The 18,835-nt window shown below is 33.7% G+C and overlaps 1 protein-coding gene across 5 annotated transcripts in view; it reads right to left on the bottom strand.

Annotated features, from left to right (window-relative positions):
* Positions 1-247: 247 nt before the first annotated feature.
* The window catches only part of SEMA3A (semaphorin 3A), a 695,593-nt gene continuing 677,005 nt past the window's right edge, over positions 248-18,835 (bottom strand). For 4 of the 5 annotated variants that reach the window (XM_072965111.1, XM_006211741.4, XM_072965113.1 and 1 more), the window contains 3 exons: positions 18,731-18,798; positions 6,329-6,471; positions 248-5,049 (listed from right to left, as the gene is read on the bottom strand). In XM_072965111.1, the coding sequence (XP_072821212.1) occupies positions 4,594-5,049; positions 6,329-6,471; positions 18,731-18,798 (667 nt within the window). In that variant the 3' untranslated portion in view covers positions 248-4,593. Of the gene's footprint in view, positions 5,050-6,328; positions 6,472-7,989; positions 8,123-18,730; positions 18,799-18,835 lie in introns of those variants that run through there. The other variant, XM_072965115.1, reaches the window with a different exon arrangement.

The raw sequence follows: 18,835 nt of genomic DNA, 5'->3' as shown, positions 1-18,835 counted from the left end.
TCCAGAATTGCAAAAGCAATCCTGAAGAAACAAAACAAAGTTGGAGGCATAACCCTTCCAGATTTCAGACAATACTACAGAGCTACTGTAATTAGAACAGCCTAGCACTGGCGTAACAGCAGACATATAAATCAATGGAACACAAATAGAGAGCCCAGAAATAAACCCAGATACCTACACTCAATTAATCTTCAACAAAGGAGGCAAGAATATACAGTGGAGAAAAGACAGTCTCTTCAGCAAATGGTGTTGGGAAATCTGGACAGCCCCATAGCACTTTTATTGAGTTTGCATTTGGCACTCATCACATTGTAACCTGGTTCTTTCCCACAGTGATTTAACGAGCTCCTTCCCTGTGCCAATCACCATGCTAGGCACTGGGGGCAGCGATAAATTAGATAGAAACTCTGCCCTCAAGGAGCTCACAGTCTAGACAAGGAGATAGAGTTGTAAACAAAGTAATTACACTGTGGAGTAAGTGTGGCAATAAAAAGAACATACAAGGCACAGATTTACTGCCAAAAGATGGTTTGCTCAATATAAGGATGGGAGGATCAGGAAAGACTGGCTGAATAAGATGATGCTAAGTCATGTTACTATTTCCTTTATTTCACTATGAGCTCTTGAGGACAAGGGCTCTGTCTTACGTTAGTATCCTCATCACCTACCAGTGCCTAGCACACAGCAGGTAGACAAGTCAGTGGAATAGAACGGGTAGGAATCCGGTTCGAAAGAACAAAGCGTCTAGAAGCCCAATTTCTTTATATTCAAAGTCATCTTTTCATTTGGTTTGGTCTGATTTGGTCTCTCTGCCTGTGTGTGCTTGCATGTTTAAAATGAAACCCAAGCTGTTTCCTTTGGTCAGGTTAACTGAAAATGGCCATACTGTACGAGGCACCGTTTCAGTGGCTTCATTCTCTCTTTCATGTGTAAGTCCTCTTAGTATATCAACTTTAAAAAGTGTGTTTCTTTAATTAATTAGTATATGAAAATTGTTGCACATAGAACTAATAGGATTTTGCAAACTTTTTGAAAAATGTTTTCTTCTTTGTGGAAACATGTATTTTGCGAACATTAACACTGACTTTAAATAATTATTACAAACTGAAAATAAAAAGCATGGCTGTCTTTGGCATTAAGCCAGCTTATAACATTATAACATTGACACTGAATCCTATTTGTTAAGTGTGTCTTTGAAGTCATGAAACCTGTTATGTCTCCATTAAAGTGAATGCAAATTGTGTTTAGAAAATGAATTCATAAAACAAAGATTTCAAAATATTACATTAATTACTCCATATTAATAAAATGCTTGCAGGATAGGCAATTTCAGTAACAATTGTCAGGCATCTTTGTAGATCTTGAATGAAACCAAACTGATCATGATAATGACACTTTGTAGAATGTCATCCCCATATTTGCTTTTTGGATATGACATAAAATAACAGTATTGAATTTGGAGGGCATAAAATTCACATCATCACCATAAACACAGAACCCAGTTTATAGAGGCCTACAATGAGGAAGTCTGCTAGAACCTGACTCTGGTTCTCAATCTTTCCTAAACTTTTGTTCCTTGACACCATATGCTACATGGAAGAGTAAAGACATCTGAATTCAAATATTTTGAAGAAATGTGTATTTAGCAACTGAATACATGCTAAAAGGAATAATTTACAGCAGCAGTTTCATTACATTTTTCTCTCCAGTTTTCTAGTTCCCATCTGAAATGCAATGATAAATACAGATATGGAACATATTTACTACCTGGCAAAAAAAACCATGCTTATTGAATGGGCACACAGCTTCCGCCCTTAAATAGCACATAAGCCACCTTGTCACCTATGTGGGAACATCTTGCATTTTAGGATAATGTTGAACACGTTGAAATGGAGCACCTATAAGAAGCTGCATTTATACTGCTCTTCCTCTTCTTTTCAAAATTATTTACATCTCTTTTGCCTAATGTGTAGGTAGCAAAAATATTAAACACATACCATTGAAAATCACTAAATAATACATAAAAAGTAGCAATAAGTGTGCATTTACATGCATTTACATTTTATATTTGATTTCAACTGGGCCATAACTTATCTGCTGTGATGTACCTTTTTTCTATTTTAAGATTGCTGTCATAATTTAAGGTCACATGAGTCTCTTAACAAAGTTTCAACTCTGATGATACATGCATATGCCAAAGTCTATTAAAACTGAATTAAATGGGATGTTAATTATTCTTCGTACAAATTGCACCCCCCTCAGTAGACATTGGCAGAAGATTGTGACTGTAAATGACTTAATTACCTGCAAGTTATATCAATGATTTTCTTTGAAAACTTATACCTAATGATTTATAAAGACATGCCAGTGGATTTATTTTTGTTTCTTTTAATTGAAGTCTAGACTTCCTATTGGTATTTCATAATAATAAACAAAATGCATTCAGATCTTGGAAGGCATCCCTGAAGTTATACAATCTCTATCCCTTCAAATCCTTTATTTTTAAGGACTAGTAATAAACAAGATACTTCTGTGATTGCAAATAAATTTGATTCAGCTGCAAATTTAGAATCAACTATAACACTGAATTTAAGTAACAGTTAAGATACTGTATGAAAATAAAAGAATGACCTATTTTTGGAGAACTCTGTGTTCTTTGATTTCTATCTGGAACATTTCTTTTTTCTCTACAGGAGTGTGTCCTTCAAATAATTTAAAATTCAGCTACCACTTGAGAATGTACTTCTAAATGTAACACTGTATGAATCAATGGAATCTGACATTGAATGTAGAATATTTTTAGGCTTCATTTGAAACAAACGTCAAAATTGTTTATTCAAACTAATCATTAAAACTGAAACATGAGCTTCCATCTGTGAGATATTTCAGCTGATAGAGAATTTTTAAAATATTCACTGTAGTCTGAGGTGAGAAATTAATGCTGAGTTAATTAGAATCCCAAGCAGCAAGAGTTAGAATTTCAATGCTGCTTTCATTAATTAGCAGTAAGATGTTTCCTTTGCATTTTTGTGCAGGAAAAAGGACCTAGGGAGGGATTCTCGGACAGGTGAGTGCAGTGCAAAAGAAACTGCATTGCAATGCTGAAGGTCTTACACGTCTTGGAGTTAGTGATTCTCAGGGAATCATCTTAGGACAATGAAGCAGGCAAGCCCTTAATAATCTTCCAGCTTATTTTATAAGTTGCTGCAGAAGACAGAGCTTTCCATGTGTCGAGTGTGGGTTGTGTCCTGGAAAAGAGTTTGTATAAAAGCCACTCCCACTGACATGAAAAGACTCATGGGTTCTTTAGACAGATCATTGTCTTAAACAAGGTGGGATAAGAGGCAGCGGCTACAGATGTAAACAGAATTGGGAAATCTGCTTCTAGGATGTTGTTCTGAATATTACTGATCTTCCACTTCCCAAAAAAATTCAGTTAACTCAGATAAAATTCCTACTGGAGTCACTAGAGAGTTTTTACGTCTCAAATATCACGCGGTAATTCAAGCACAGAATTAAGACATTTTCTACTAACAATGCTTACTATTTTTATGAAATATGCACTTCCTTTTCTTTTCGTTGATCCGTTAGGTACAACAAAATGCATTTACCAACCAATTTCTTCTCTTTTTTCCACGTTAAATGCTCTGTTTTTCTAAGAACAATATGCAGGTTCTAATTAATTTAGATGATATTTAAAGAAGGGGAGGTGTTATTTTTTTCTGAATTCCTTAGAGAAATACAGCATAATTTATAGCCAGACTTTAGGAATTAATTGTTAATGATGTGTATGTGTTTCCAGAACAATACTGGTTATCCCTCTTGCAAAACTAAAAACAATTTTTTTTTAAAAAGCAGCACACAACTGGAGTTTTTAAAAACAAAAACTATATAGCACAATACTTGTAAGACAAAAACCTACTCTAACTTAGAAAAGAGCTAATTTTTCTGCATATTTGTCACGGTATATTTAAATTATAGTTTTAATAAAATACATCTTTAGATCAAAGCTGGAAGAAGACATCAGTAGTAGATCAGTGTATTCTATTTTTCTTCTGGATGATGGATGGTTTGTTTTTTATATTTCCACAGATCATTTCATTCGGTATCAGTTTACTCCTCCAGTACATATCAACATGAGTGCTGGTAGACAAAAAATATCCTTGAATCCAACGTTTTGGAATATTCATCAGCTTAGTAAATCCATGCAGTTTACTTTAAACTTCTAGTTTAATAAAATGGCTTTGCTGATGCAGTTTTTCTTCTTTAGATGGCAATATGGCAAATGACATTTTTACTTCTCAGGCAAAGAAGAAAGCTAAGTTTGTACAGTGAAATCTCGTAAGAAACACTTGAGTCTGCTGCAGTGAGTGTCTGCGTTCACCTGACCTCCATTAAGTGTTGGGATTAGGAAGAAAGCCTGTTAGGAAAGTTACTCATGGACTTAATTTATAATCGGTGGAACTCAGTTGCACTTCCCACCATTGTAAACATCCACATAATGCCATGAAAAAAGTTCATGTATATTGCATTTTTTCCAGTTATTGTCTAGGCAAGTTTCTACTTGTTTGAGGTTTCTAGCGGTAATGCAGCTCAGACACTCCTGGGTGCCCTCTCAAATTCGTGGGTCCTCCTGTTTCTACCTTTCTTATTTTCCTGTAAGTGCTTCCATTTGTTACTGTTCCCTTGGGTGTGTCCTGGCCTTTGCCGACGTTGTTTTCGGTCCCTTTTCCAAACTTGTTCACAGAACTCATCCATTGTGTTCAGGTTGGGGTGGTTGATGAGCTGCATGAAGTCTCTGTACCAGACCTTCTGGCTGGGTGTCATGCTGTTGGACATTTCTTTGGTCTTAGAGCCATCTCCATCCTCATCTTTATGAAGAAGTTCTTCCAAATGCTCTGTGTCAATGACTTCCAGGGTCACTTTAAGAAGAGTTTGCATGAAACCGTGTTCCACGGCATGACAGAGGTAACTGCCTGAATCCTTCCGCTGTAGACTTCGCAGTAGAAGGCCTTGTTCCGTCCTGATGATATGATCATCCACTCTGATCTAGCAAAAGAAAAAAGTAGTAAAATCATACATATTTTAAAGAAATAGAAGCTCCAAGAACCTATCTCAGTAAAAATTTATATTATGCATTGACGCACACTTTAATAGCTAATAACATTTCTAGTTTAAGAGAAATGATAGCATTTTTTCATAGGGGAAAATAGTTGTAAATTTCTGCAACTGCTTTTAAGATGCACTGCAAAATACTGGTTGTCCAATGTTTTAATAGAATTTCTCATAATAATTTAGAATAATCAAGATAATGGGAGGGAAGGACAAAGATATACTTTATTTTATAAATTTGAAATGAGGTATATAAATTTAGGAGAAATTTAACATTAAATATTGGAACTGGAAATACAGAAACATGATATGAGAAAATAATGCATTAGAATGAATTTATAATAAGATTTGAAAAAATAAAATACGTTTAGCAGTTGGCAAGCAGAAAAAAGCATGGGATTACTTATTTATTCAGTTTCCTAAGTCTCAGCTGTGACATGAATATGAAGAGAGCTCAGTAATATATCTACATGTTTAAAGACTGCTTCAACTGTCAAAAACAGATGAAGAGGGGAGTTTTACTCCTGTATTCAAATTGCATCTGTAAGACTGTCTGCATGTAGTACATTCACAAATCACCTACGTAGCCTGGTTACCGTTATTTAACGCTTTTAAAAGCTGTAAAGGCTCAGAGTACTCACTGAGGTTTTCTATGTATGGCTTTTTAATTCTACAGAGGAATAAAGGGGATCCTCTGAGGTGGAAGATCCTCATGATACGATATGCATAGTTCATATCAGTGTTCATACTGGGACCTTAGCTCCTTCATCCTAAATCAACTACTCCTTCCCCTTAAGCTCCCTCCCCCTGTGAGGAGGAAGTTAATGGAGACAAGAAAATGTTTGAATAGAAGAATTAATCAAAGAAAAATTAAAATTAGTAGGAGGATTTGATTTGTTTTCTATACACATGTAGATAACATAATTGTTTTGTAGATAACTAACTACAGGAAGAAAAAAGCAGCCCTCTAAATTATATCCCCAAATGACTTCTGGGACAAAACTGTTACCAGTTCACTTTTGTTTCTCCAAATCCTAGCACAAAGCCTGTCATAAAATCAGCCTTCAAAATACTTGTTTAATGAATGAGTATTGATAGGTTAAGAAAACAAAAATAAACATTCACAGTATTTTTACCCCCTCTCCAGCCAACCATGCTGAGATCACTTAACAGTATATGTCACACAGAATTAGTCCAGCCACTTTCCTTCCCGTACCTCTTCTTTTCGCTCTTCATTTCGTCTCTGGAACTGCCAATAGACCAGAGCTCGCTGTGACTTGGGACTGCATTCCAGAAACGTGCTACTATTTTCTACTCCATAGATAATTCTTTCTTCAAGGCTGTGGCCATGGTGATTATCTGGCCAGTGATGAGGAAGTGAAATGAGAAAACGTTAGAGAAGTAAACTCAACTTTTCAAAGTATTTATTCGGAAATTCAGGAGAAAAATTTGTTGCCAAGTTGGAAGTCGTTTCCAAATTGACTGAGGATGGCAGAAAGGTCAAGAATGTAAGATTTCAGAACCCGTGTCTACCTAAAGAGACTCATTATTTTGTTATGGGTGATATAAAGCATATACATAGTCTACCAGAAAGTAGCATTACATCAACAAAATCAGTCATGTGTGCAGGATAACCATGTATCTTTAAATGCCACGATGATACTCTCCAAGAAATTATTTTCATTGTAAAAACTCAATGCTCTGACTAATGGGGCCAGTTTATATTGTACTATTCTCTAGAAGGGAAGTTATTAGACTGGGTTTTTGGAAACAAGAATCCATTTCTGAGAAATTATTTTGCCTCTCTGTGTTTATTTTTCATCTGTAAAATTAAATTCACCAACCAATAATATTTATCTAGTATTTTACAGAAGGCAGAGTTCAGGAAGTTTATACTCCCCACCAGTAAACCCTAAATAACCCACAAGATCGTTCTGAAGATCAATTGGTGTGAAATGTTTGGGATGGCTCAGAAGAAAGATGCACAATTATAATGCAATGTGGTTTCAATTGTCCTTATTTTAAAATGACACATCTTTTATTATTTTCAAGAATTAGGCTAAAGAATATGGCAAGAGTATATAATAAAATGCAGCAATAATAAAACCTGTTTCCAGATTAAGTTTCTATTATTTTACCCTTTATGTAACCTCCTTCAATGTGGTAAATGAAACATAGTTAAGATCAAAAGTACAACACAGGGAGTCTAGGTAAAACTCATTTAGAGAAAAAAGCCTTCTTATTATCTTGTATAATCCTCTTTCCATTAAGACATCCTGTGTAATCTGGAACTCATTAAATTAATGTAGAAAATAATAAATATATTTTCACATGCATATAGGGCTGACAGTGCAGACAGATGAAAACTTCTTGCTTTCTACTTCAAACTCTAGATTTTTAATTAAAAAAATGTTTCCTCCCCCTTTTTTTGCATCACTTTGACAGTTTTACTCTCGTTACAACTGAGTACTTTTGTCTGTCATAGATAATATGAGTTGCTCTAAGTTTAAAACTTTCCAAAAACCTGCTTCCAGCCAATCCCTGTACACAGCTGACATCCATCATCTCCTGTTCTCACTCTCCCTGCCTTTGGTCCACCCTCTGCCCACATTTGTGATCTCCAGAGATGTCAGTCTGAGTGCCTTTTCCTCTATTGTTCTAGGCGTAAAAAAAATTTCTAATATTGGGAAGTGTCTGTCCCTTCTTATTTAAAAGACCAATCCTTGGAAATAAGAAAAAAGAGAAAATGACTGAAATGTAAAGGAACAACACTATTTAATTAATTCCAAGTCCATTTTATTTCACGCTGGAGATACATATATCTGCACATCAATATATACACAGAGTTTGGTAGTGGTTTTCTTTTTCCTCTGATATTATTAGAGTATCTTTGATTGAACAGATACAACGCATGCTGCTGTACTAGTTTGCAGATATCTGCTTCTTTGGAGAGAGATGAACTGAATCTCTGTGTCCAACAGGAGCTGGAAAATCTCTTGTGATTCAGGATCTACCATGAATAATTAGAATGCCTTGTCACAGAGATCACTAAAGTTTATATAAAACACATTTTTTTCAGCTAATTGCTGTGCAGTTTAAACTTTTTTGATTTAGAAATTATTTTAGTTGTAATATTATGCAGCCTTAAAAGTGGTGGAAATCTGCAATATGCAACAACATGCTTGAAACTTCAGGGCATGTTAAGAGAAATAAGGCAGTCACAGAAAAACAAATACTGCATGATCCTACTTAGATGAAGTACCTAAAGTAGTCAAAACTCCTAGAAGCAGATAGTAGAATGGTGCTATCAGGGGCTGGGGGGAAAGAGAAATGGAGAGTTGCTAACCAATGGGTATAAAATTTTAATTATGCAAGATAAATAAGATCTTGAGATCTGCTGTACATTATGCCTATAGTGAACAATACTATACTGTACACTTAAAATTTTGTTAAGAGGGTGGATCTCATGTTAAGTGTTCTTAGTCCAGTAAGATAAAAGAAGTAAAAAAAATTAATTTAAAATCCTTTTACTTTTAGGAAGAGACTTTCCTTCAATTTCTACATATTAAAGAATCGATAAGATATATGACAACATGATAACATAGAAAAAAAATCAACTGGATTTAGAAACAAATAATATGGTGATCCACCAGTATCTTCTGTCTTATCAGCCATGCCTCTCAGGTCTACTTTTCTTGTAGAAATTCATGATAATACCTGACTGGTCTCTCTCATCTAATCTGTATAAGTTACTATACGTAACTACAGAAATCTAAGGTATAAAGTAAGTTATTGCTCTAAAACATAGATATGTTTAATTACTTCAGCACATTAGTTGACACTCAGCTAAAAGGAGCAATGTAACCTGTAATAATAAGAAATAACAGAGCATCATATAAATGAAACATCTATTAGGTACATTTCCAAAGTCACTACTTAATTGTCTTCTTCCCAACTAAAATAATCATTCTATTGGACCCATAGCGACCTTTCTGCTTACTTACGGTCTTGGGAAACCTGCCTAGTTTTTAGTTTCTCTCCAAGATCTCCTCTGGTGACGGCAAATGTTCCCTAATGTACATTAGAAAAAGAAACATCTTAATAGTAAATGTTTCTTAAAGAAATATTTAGTCTGCTACTTGTCTATAGTAGAATCTGTACAAGTTGTTATTTGATTTGACCAAGAATTTATGCCAAGTTGTTTTTAGTTTAATACAGCAATAGATCATGGACTTCTTCAAGAAACATCATGACATTCAGATACTTTTCCACCTGAATTAGATAAGAACCACAACTGGAGAATTTGGTTCACTGGCTTGGTGCCTTAATAACTACTCTTGCCAATACCTTAAGGATTCATTCCCCTCTGAGTTGGCCCCTTCTTTCTCTCCTTTGTATGAATTAAAAGCAAAAAAAACAATCTTCTAGTTAGTAAGCAGTGAAGTTAAAAGGTTCTGTCATATTAACTGTTCATCATAGTGAGTATGCAGAGGTACTACTGTCTTTCTTTGGTTTATGAGTTTCCTATTTTATGTTTTGTTGGTTCTGCTGCCATCAGCAAAAATAGAAAAAAACTAAATTTCTACTGAAAACATTTATTTCTGTTAATTTCTCTGCAGTAGAATATTTCTATTATCAGCAATTTTTAATTTAGGACCAGAACTTTCATTTCAAGTGGTCTCAGCCAGGCAGTCATACATTTGGGTACTTAGATGTAACAATATAAACACTTTTCTGTTAATTTCTCCATTATCTGACACCTTCTAAACAGATACTCAATAAAAATTTTAAAAAGACTGTTGGAAGGCACTCAATAAATATCCATTCCTTTTCCTGACCCTCATACCCCAGAGCTGCCTGAGTAAATTTTGTACAATGTAGGAAACATTAAAGGTCTAATAACAGTATGTTTTTCTCTCTCCTTTTCTTCCTCCTTCCCCCAGCTCCCTTACCCCGTCTCTCTGTCTCTTTCTTTTTTTTTTTAAATTACAAATAGGAACAACATTTTGATTCTTGTCTTCTAAACTTACTAGATTTTCAATTTTTTCTTAGGATGCCAAGTACTATCACTTTGACTGTTATTAAAGCAAACAGCTCTGTGTAGAAATTGCAGCAGAGAAAAGCTACACTATAAGTAGTTTTCAGAGCATGTACTATTGAACGCATAAATACACAATATAAATCAAAAGCTCAACTGAGAAAACATTGTGTATTAAAGACTTCTTGAGGATATGAAGTCTTGTACATACAGGAAAGTATAATCTAAAATATCTCTCTGGATTAAACCAATTGATCTGAGAGCAGTTTACATGAAACTCATTGTGTTAATCCCATGATATAACTGATTTTATTGAATAGTGTTGGGTCGGGTCCCTCTGATCTATGTTGAGGGAGCTCATAGCAATACTCTACAGATTTAGATTTGCTCACTGTGTTTATGTCATAGTGTTGCTAATTATGGTGTTCTTTGCACTGCATTTTTTTTCTTTTTTTTTAAAGTGAAGTATAGTTAGTTACAATGTGTCAATTTCTGGTATACAGCATAATGTCCCAGTCATGCATATCTATACATATATTTGTTTTCATATTCTTTTTCATTAAAGGTTATTATAAGATACTGAATACAGTTCCCTGTGCTATATAGAAGAAACTTGTTTTTTATCTATTTTTATATATAGTGGTTAACTTTTGCAAACTTGCATTGTTTTCTTGATGTTCATCTTTTGAAAACTTTTCTAATGTTAGTTCTTAGGAGTTACTGAGATTCTCTTGAACAAATGATATTTTTAAACAAATTTTGTGACTCACCAGTTGATCATATTTGTCCCCCTACAGTGCCTGAAAAAACCTTTAGACAAATTTATGTCTTACATTTATAACTTCTTGGTAAATGCATTCTTGCCACGTGCCTGGTTTTGTTCTGTCAGTATACCTGCTTTGCCTGTGTGACATTATTGCTATCTTTATCTTATTGTTGTTTTTAATTAAATAATCAAAAATAATCTGAAATATATTAGGTCATTTACCAATTACACACAACATACAATTTTTATTACCCCTTTAAATACTTTTGTTGTTACTGAACTATATCTACATACAAATAATAGTATTATGTCTGGATAGAGACAGTCATAAATATGTAAGGTGATATTATTTTTATTGCTCTTCCTCTGAAAGTTTCAACTGTTTATTCAAAATAAAATCTTCTATTGAGAATACATAATAAGACAAATTATGAACTTCTTCCCAACATCAATCCTATTCTCTCATCCCCATCAAAGACGTTATTTCCTCTTCTATGCTTCTGAAAAATCTCTTTTTACATATATCTTTAGAGTACATGTAGTCTTATTTATTACAACAATTTATCAATCTGGTTATCTCCCTCCATACTGTGTGTTCCAGAGTTCTGGCCTAAGGCAGTCAGAAAGCCTCAGGTGATGTTTGCTAAATGGCAAACCCAGGTAAAGATTTACTCCGCATTTAAAGGCTGAAACCCCATGTAACTTTGATATCCTCAAGACACAGAGTTATCATAATTACATAAAAGAAATGACTAAGAGTTTAATCAGTTAAAAAGGGCATAGAGTTTATAACCCTCATTATGACAAGTACATTATTAACCTGCTGGTAGGTGTAAACATTTCAAGTCTTCTAGCTGTATTAAGCTTTATAATGTTACCAGAGTTGACTTGAGCTATATCAAGGAAAAGATGATGATTAATCAAGTATACTCCAAAATCAAAATTTCCAAATATGGGATAATAAGAAGAGAAAGAGATTTGAGAAATTATATGAATATATTCTTACATCTCCAGGGTCACCTATAACTCTAAAGGATATCTGTGCCAATGAGTAACCTTACATATTTCCAGAAAGAAAGCAATCTCATTTTAATCCATTTTCAAATACTCCTCACACTTAGAAAGTAACTGGTTTGAATACTAACTTTCGTCATGAAAATTACCAGCAAACAAGAAGTGTATAGTTGTTGAACTGGCATAATGAATTCGTATCGGTTGAACTGAATAGTTAGAGCAAAATAATTGAGAGCAACAAACATTAAAATTACTTTAAAAGCATCACAGTGTGTTTGAATAACACATATTACAATATGTTGCAGCTGTTAATGACAAGAAATAATGTTTTTAAGGAAGTAATCTTCAATTAATCACTTCCTCTCTTAGTGGGATAATTTATGGAAATGAAATGAGGCTAATAAACCAGAAAGAATGGGAGGAAAGAAAGAAGTTAAATAAATTGCTTCCTTTTGTAACAACAAAAAGTCATGATATCCATCATTTGGCCAGAAATATCATGTTGCTAAAGGCCGTATTTAGTATTTGATTCTCTTCCAATATAGCAGAAACAGAAGGCATCACATTTCAGCTTTCCATTTATTTCACTCTCCATTTTAACCCCATAAATGTCTCCCAAGATTGAAATGTTAATAATGTAAGAATCTTAGGAAATGTGACTTCATGCAGGAAAGACAGATAGGTGAGGCAGTGAACCACATATGTATTCAACAGTTTGATCTTTGTTGTCATTTTTGATGTTCTCCCTCATGAGGAGATTAAAAAGTTGAATTTCATAAATAATGTATATAAAAGTAAAACTTAATTTGGGAGAAGGGCAAATGGTTGCAAATTATATTAAATACTTAGCAAATTCAGCTAGTTGCTGAACTACACAAAGAGGAATCTAATTCCACTTTTATCACACTGTAATTTTCATATTTTACATTGTAAGTTTCTTCCTCAATATTGTTCACTGTAAAAGATAAAGCAAAGGAGGAAAGGAAATACTGTCCATCAACTCTTGATGACACAGAAACCTGGAGATTTTCACTTCTTATGTATAAATAACATTACTTAGATTTTGATATTTCTTACTGGAGTCTAGATGTTTTTCTCCAGAAACATAATAGACATTTTATCAATAGAAAAGACTAATTTGACTTCAAGTAAATGAATGGTATCTCTTTAAGTAGCAGTAGCTGAAAAGGCATTTCATGGATGAATCAGTAATTCTTGGGAAGCCATAAAATATTTATAAATTAAAAAAAGAAGATAAAAAATTTCATTAATCCTTAATATTCATGTGTATTTTGGACCTGACTGTATATTAAGATGGCTAACAATTGATTTGATAATCTTATATATTGTAGTGTATTTAACACAAATTTACAGTATATACTAGCTCTGTAACAGGGGTATTGTTTCTTTATCAAGATAATGCTTAGTGCAATGTTTCTCCAAGGTTCTGTGCGATGCTTATACCAACTAGTTTCTTGTAAATGTCTGTGGCATGTGGGTTTGCACGCATACATGCACCTACAGAAGTCCATGTGCTTAATATGCTTAATATATAAATTTGTCAAGTACAACAAAGACTCAATTAATGAAACCTTAGAGAAAATATAAACTAATAACTTATCAAATTGCTAAAACAAATTTAAATATTAAAATGTTTTGTTTTATGCCCCAAAGTAAGATCTGTCTCTGGTACGGGGAAATAATTATCAATAAGAAAACAACATTTAGAATTTTACAATTCAAGGAGTTTCTAGTTTTCCTTGAATTCACAGATTCCTGTGGATTTATGTTTAAATGCTTTTGTCAGTGCATAGAAAGGTAGATGGATAAACAGATATAACTAGGGTAATTAATTTTATTGTTCATAGATAATTACTATATTAGAGAGCATTACTAGTATCTTAGTTTTAAGGTATCTATTAAAATATGAAAATGAAATTGATGTGTTTTGAAGTTAACTATGAAACCTTTTTAATATTGTGCTTAACAATCTTGTCATATCAGAGGTTACAATGCTTCTTGATAGGGCGGGCTGAAACTCAATTATTTAAAAAGCAACATCAATATGAAGATATCTACTGTAATATTTAGTCTACATTGAACATCTGATATGTTTTATTTTCGTGATTTTATAACAAATTTACCAAGAAAGCATATATAATTTACATGACAGAATAAAATTACCAAAGGAATTTATACATTCAAAAATCAGGAAACATCAGCTTTAATATTTAGTTTACTTATTTCAAAAGTTATGATAGAGGGCAGAAAACACTCACGTGCTGAAGCAGAAACCTTCCATAAACAATAATGAAAATACCATCTTGTATTTTAATATGTTTTCTTTGTAAGTTTTGGAATTAAAAAAAATACAGCATGTTTAAAAACTTCCCACTTACAACAGTTAAACTACAGGTGTATAAACAGTTGAGTGACCTCTGATGACATATTTAAAAACTTTAATAAGGAACATTGATAGCACAAAATATTTCAAACCTCTTTTTATTTGTCTTACACAGGTTGTGTGTGCAAGTCTGGCATACATATATTATGAATAACTGGATTATTTGCCTAATATAATATATCAGAAGATGACTGTGGTGATGACTGATTTTCTCCAGTGTAAACAGCTACAAGGGCTTACAAAAGTTATAGAAGATCATGTTGTAATAATTTCATTCCAGGATGCATACTTCTTTATACTTTAACATCTCTGATACCAGAATGTCTTACAGTTGCTCTTGGTCTGAGTTGAAGTTGCTTTTTTCTGGAAAGAATTTATTCTTACTTCTGCCAGACATATAAGACTCTACTAAGCTGACAGCTCCTTAAATTAAAGTTTTGTCTGAAGTTTTTGGTCCACTCTGTTGATGTGAAATCAGAAAGTAAATCTTCATGAGGACCACTTTGTGGTTCAAGGAGTAAAACAGGCAAATTGATTTGCTATCCTCTTCCACGTGGGAATTTATTTCTCCTTCGTGCCAATACTGAAACATACTGTGTCCTGGCTTGATGCTGGGACCATCATCTATTAGACTGCCCCCTTTAGACAGTTTTTCTTTCTTAGCAGTATATAAAACAATGGTGCATCTTACATTCAGTGACATCTTAGACTTGAGACAACTTGGTACTTTATACAAGTTAGGGTTTAGTTTGTTTGTTTGTTTGTTTGTTTTAGGGCTGACAGCAGCTCATCTATCAAGTCTTGAGGCTTCTCTAGGGCCCAAGTGCTCAGATTCATAGTTGGATATTCTACTTGTATAAAAGAAGCTAAAGCGCAGACCAGATTAGCATTGCTACAAAATACTGAATTTACAGCTCTGCAGACCATGAAGATGACACTGCCAAAGATATTTTATGAAATTCCTGAATAATTTTGATGCCAACCAAGCTATAAATTGAGATAGAAGACATTTTACCGTGGGAAGTTAGAAAGGAAATGCATGTTCCAATAAATAGTTCCAAGAGAATTATTACGAAGTGAAATTCAATGATGGCATTAATCGAGAAGTTAGGACCTAAAATATTGCAAAGATTAAAAAATTTAAGGTGATGTTAATTTTTAAAAATTGTTGGTACTTATGGTATAGTTTTTCCCTTTCTGGACATGTAGATCATAGTACAGCTTGTTTAGTAAAGAAGGAGGAATCAGAGGTAGTTTAAAAGGAAATTGATTCAACCACTCTTGCTCTTGAATGCAAAGTCAGACAAGCTCCAATTTTGTGCACAACAGTTAGTTTAAGGAAGGGAACATATTGGAGGTTTCTCGTTAGCATTGTGTATGAGGTGTGAGTGGGAAGACAAGAGGATCTGCCAGCACATATATATTTAGGGTTTTATACTGAAATTTCCCCAGGCGACAGGCCACCACTGATGGAGGAGTGTGTGCTGGACCAAAGGGAAGTGGAGCTAGATTTTTCTGTTTCACCCAGGCCAGCTCACCATCAGTGCTGCTTTTACAAGAGAGGGAACAGAGCACTGAGTGAGTGTTAAAGGTTTCATCGAGGGTGAAATTTCTTCCACCTTAATTGTGAGTTATTTTATATAGTCCCTCTATTAAAACTTCAGGATATGTAAAATATGGAGTGTTACAGAATATGTTTACCATTACAGCTGGAACTGATCGTCCTGAAGTGTATAATTTGGCTTCACGTTGCTTAGCAGTTTTCTGTGAAAACATCTCATATCTTTATATGTTTCCATATGAGCACACATATTTTATTCAATGTGAGATGTGACATTAGCAAGACAACATACATGATTTAACAGGGCTGAGCTCTGGAGTTTTGCCCACTTTACTTTCAAAGGTTGACATCACCTATTCCAAGATAATTCACTGATTCCTAATAGTGAGACTCAGTCTGACCATATGGGAATGCCTGACTTAGTTCCCAAACATTTGAAATTTAGTGTAATCTATGGTGTTTATTTTTTACGTTCAGTCAATTAGCAAGACAAGCAGACAAGGAATACAGAGGCCTTCAAAGAAGGAATGTTTTACTGCCGCAGAGCTTCTTCAGCTGTTTCACCATTTCCTCCCATATAGTACCAGCATCTCCTTGGAGTTGTTTTTAAACACACACACAGACCCAGGAACACTGAAACACAGCAATGATTTTTCCTCCCTGTAGTATGCGTTCCAACCGAAGAATCAGGAGAAAAACTGATTCACGATTATTTTTCTTTCCATGACTAAGCAATTTTATATTCCCAAAGTTTATAGCCTTACACCACTCTAATTTCATCAAAGCACAGCTTTAAAATCTGAAGCACTCTCCAAAGTCCATTCAATAGTCAACAATTTATCCACAGTCTCATTTTTAAAAAATAAAAAAATATGTATTTGGTCAGCTTTTCCTTTGTATATATGTACACTCATACTTCCAGCATATATAATATTCTGATAAAAATACTAACTGGGTCTATGAAGAGACTGGATTGCTAACCAAATGGATGTATCAGTAAGATTTATATCTTCTCTAGCAATCTTTAAAACACAGCACAGTATCTGACATAAAGTGGTTTATAACTATAATTTATTAGTTAATTGCTGGTTGATGGTATTTCTTAAGAAAGGTTCCACTTTTGAACACAATGGTGTTAATAACAATGTGTGACTTAAGTCAATTTCACAGTAAATAACAGATGCTATTTAGATCAAATCTCTACTGAAAGACAAAAATAATAATTGTTCTATAGCTTGAAATATTTAGATAATTAATTCAACAAATACTTATCACATATCTACTATATTCATGATGTTGCATTGGTTAGAGCCCTAGAGATAAAAAAGTGAGCAATATAGCCAAGTCCATGTTGACATGGAGATTAAATCTGTTTAGCAATAAGCTCTAGTTACATCACCTTGTTTCTTTTACTTGTAATATTATTATTAGCTTCTCCATATCTAAGCAAATATATTCTTTAATATAATGAATTAATAATTCAATACACTGTAATGCTTAAAAGCTGCTGATCATAATTCAATATTTCTATGCAAAATAGATGAATGAAGACTAGTGAATGTTTTGTTGTCCAACTGAAAAAAGCCATTTGAAAAATCTAACAAGGGTGTGTCAACAAGGTACCATATCTGTATAAAGACAAAAATTTACAACATTTGCTCTAGCAATCTAGTGGTATCTTTTTTCTTTATAATGAGAACAATTAACAGACAGGAAAGCAAATAGCAGACAGACAAGAAAATTTTGCAAGCAAAACGGATTCAAAGTATAATAAGATCATTTTGTGGCTATCTGTCTCCTGGTATTGGCATCCCCCAAACAGCCCTGTGGACATTCATGAATCAGATACCAGCACATGTAGGGGATACAACAGGGGGATCTGACTTGCAGAAAGGCATCTAGGGTTTGGAATGCATGCTGGGTGCTATTTGTGTAGTGTGTTTTCTTTCTTAACATTCATGAACTATGAATATTCTACACACAGAATCAGTAGATCAAATCCAGTAACTGATAAAAATATTAGATCTTCTTTTAGGATTAATGTAAAAGGCACCAAAAAAGTCAATAGGATAATTGGATAATTATGTTCAATTACATGTAAAATGTACACGTGTGACAATTCTAGCCATTTTTAACTAAGAGTTGTTCATTAGCAGTGATGTCATTGCTGAGTTTTCCCAGCAGAGGGAAGCATAGCCTAATTATTGTTTTTGTAAAGGGTTGAAGTAGGGGAAATGAGACATACTACAATTGAACTGCACTTTTAAATGAAGATTGTTTGATATTTCATCATTAAATAAGCAACTTGACATTAAATAGGCCTTGACATTTTTTAGGAATCATAAAATGAACTTGGTTCAAAATCCTCAGCGTGAAGACCTCCAGACTATCTTCTACTTGAGTAGAATACCTAGTAATATTACACTGGCTCTATATTATCAGCATATTAATGAATAAATTGCATGGCTTATTTTAAGACTACACTGTCTTCTTTGATATATTTAAATGAATATTTTTGTTGCCTCCTACACTCAGGTTGCTACTATGTACGAAAGCCTGTACTTAAACCTGGTTTTGGTTGGTTAATATAAGAAAATTGAGTGTTGACTCTCATAAGGGTCTAATATCTTGAATTTATCATACCTAAAATAAAACATAATTCAGCGCTTTGTGTTCATTAGAATTTTCTTTCCACAAGATTTTCTTTCTCTTTAGTTGCACTTCTCTAAGTACTCTGGGAGAGCTGTGTACTCTGCATGCATGTGTGTGGATATATGCATTATTGCTTATGATTTTATCCAGGTTGAAAGATTAAAAAAAAATGCTGTAACTTACCATGGTGTTGTAAGTCTGAACAGTGAGTGAGTGGATCTCCATTTCTTATATCTTGTCGTCTCGTGCGTCTAAAACAATTATATTTAAAAGGTATTATTGTATGTC

Source organism: Vicugna pacos, chromosome 7, assembly GCF_048564905.1.
Source record: "Vicugna pacos chromosome 7, VicPac4, whole genome shotgun sequence".
NCBI lineage: Eukaryota > Metazoa > Chordata > Mammalia > Artiodactyla > Camelidae > Vicugna > Vicugna pacos.
This window is presented reverse-complemented; position numbering and strand designations above follow the sequence as displayed.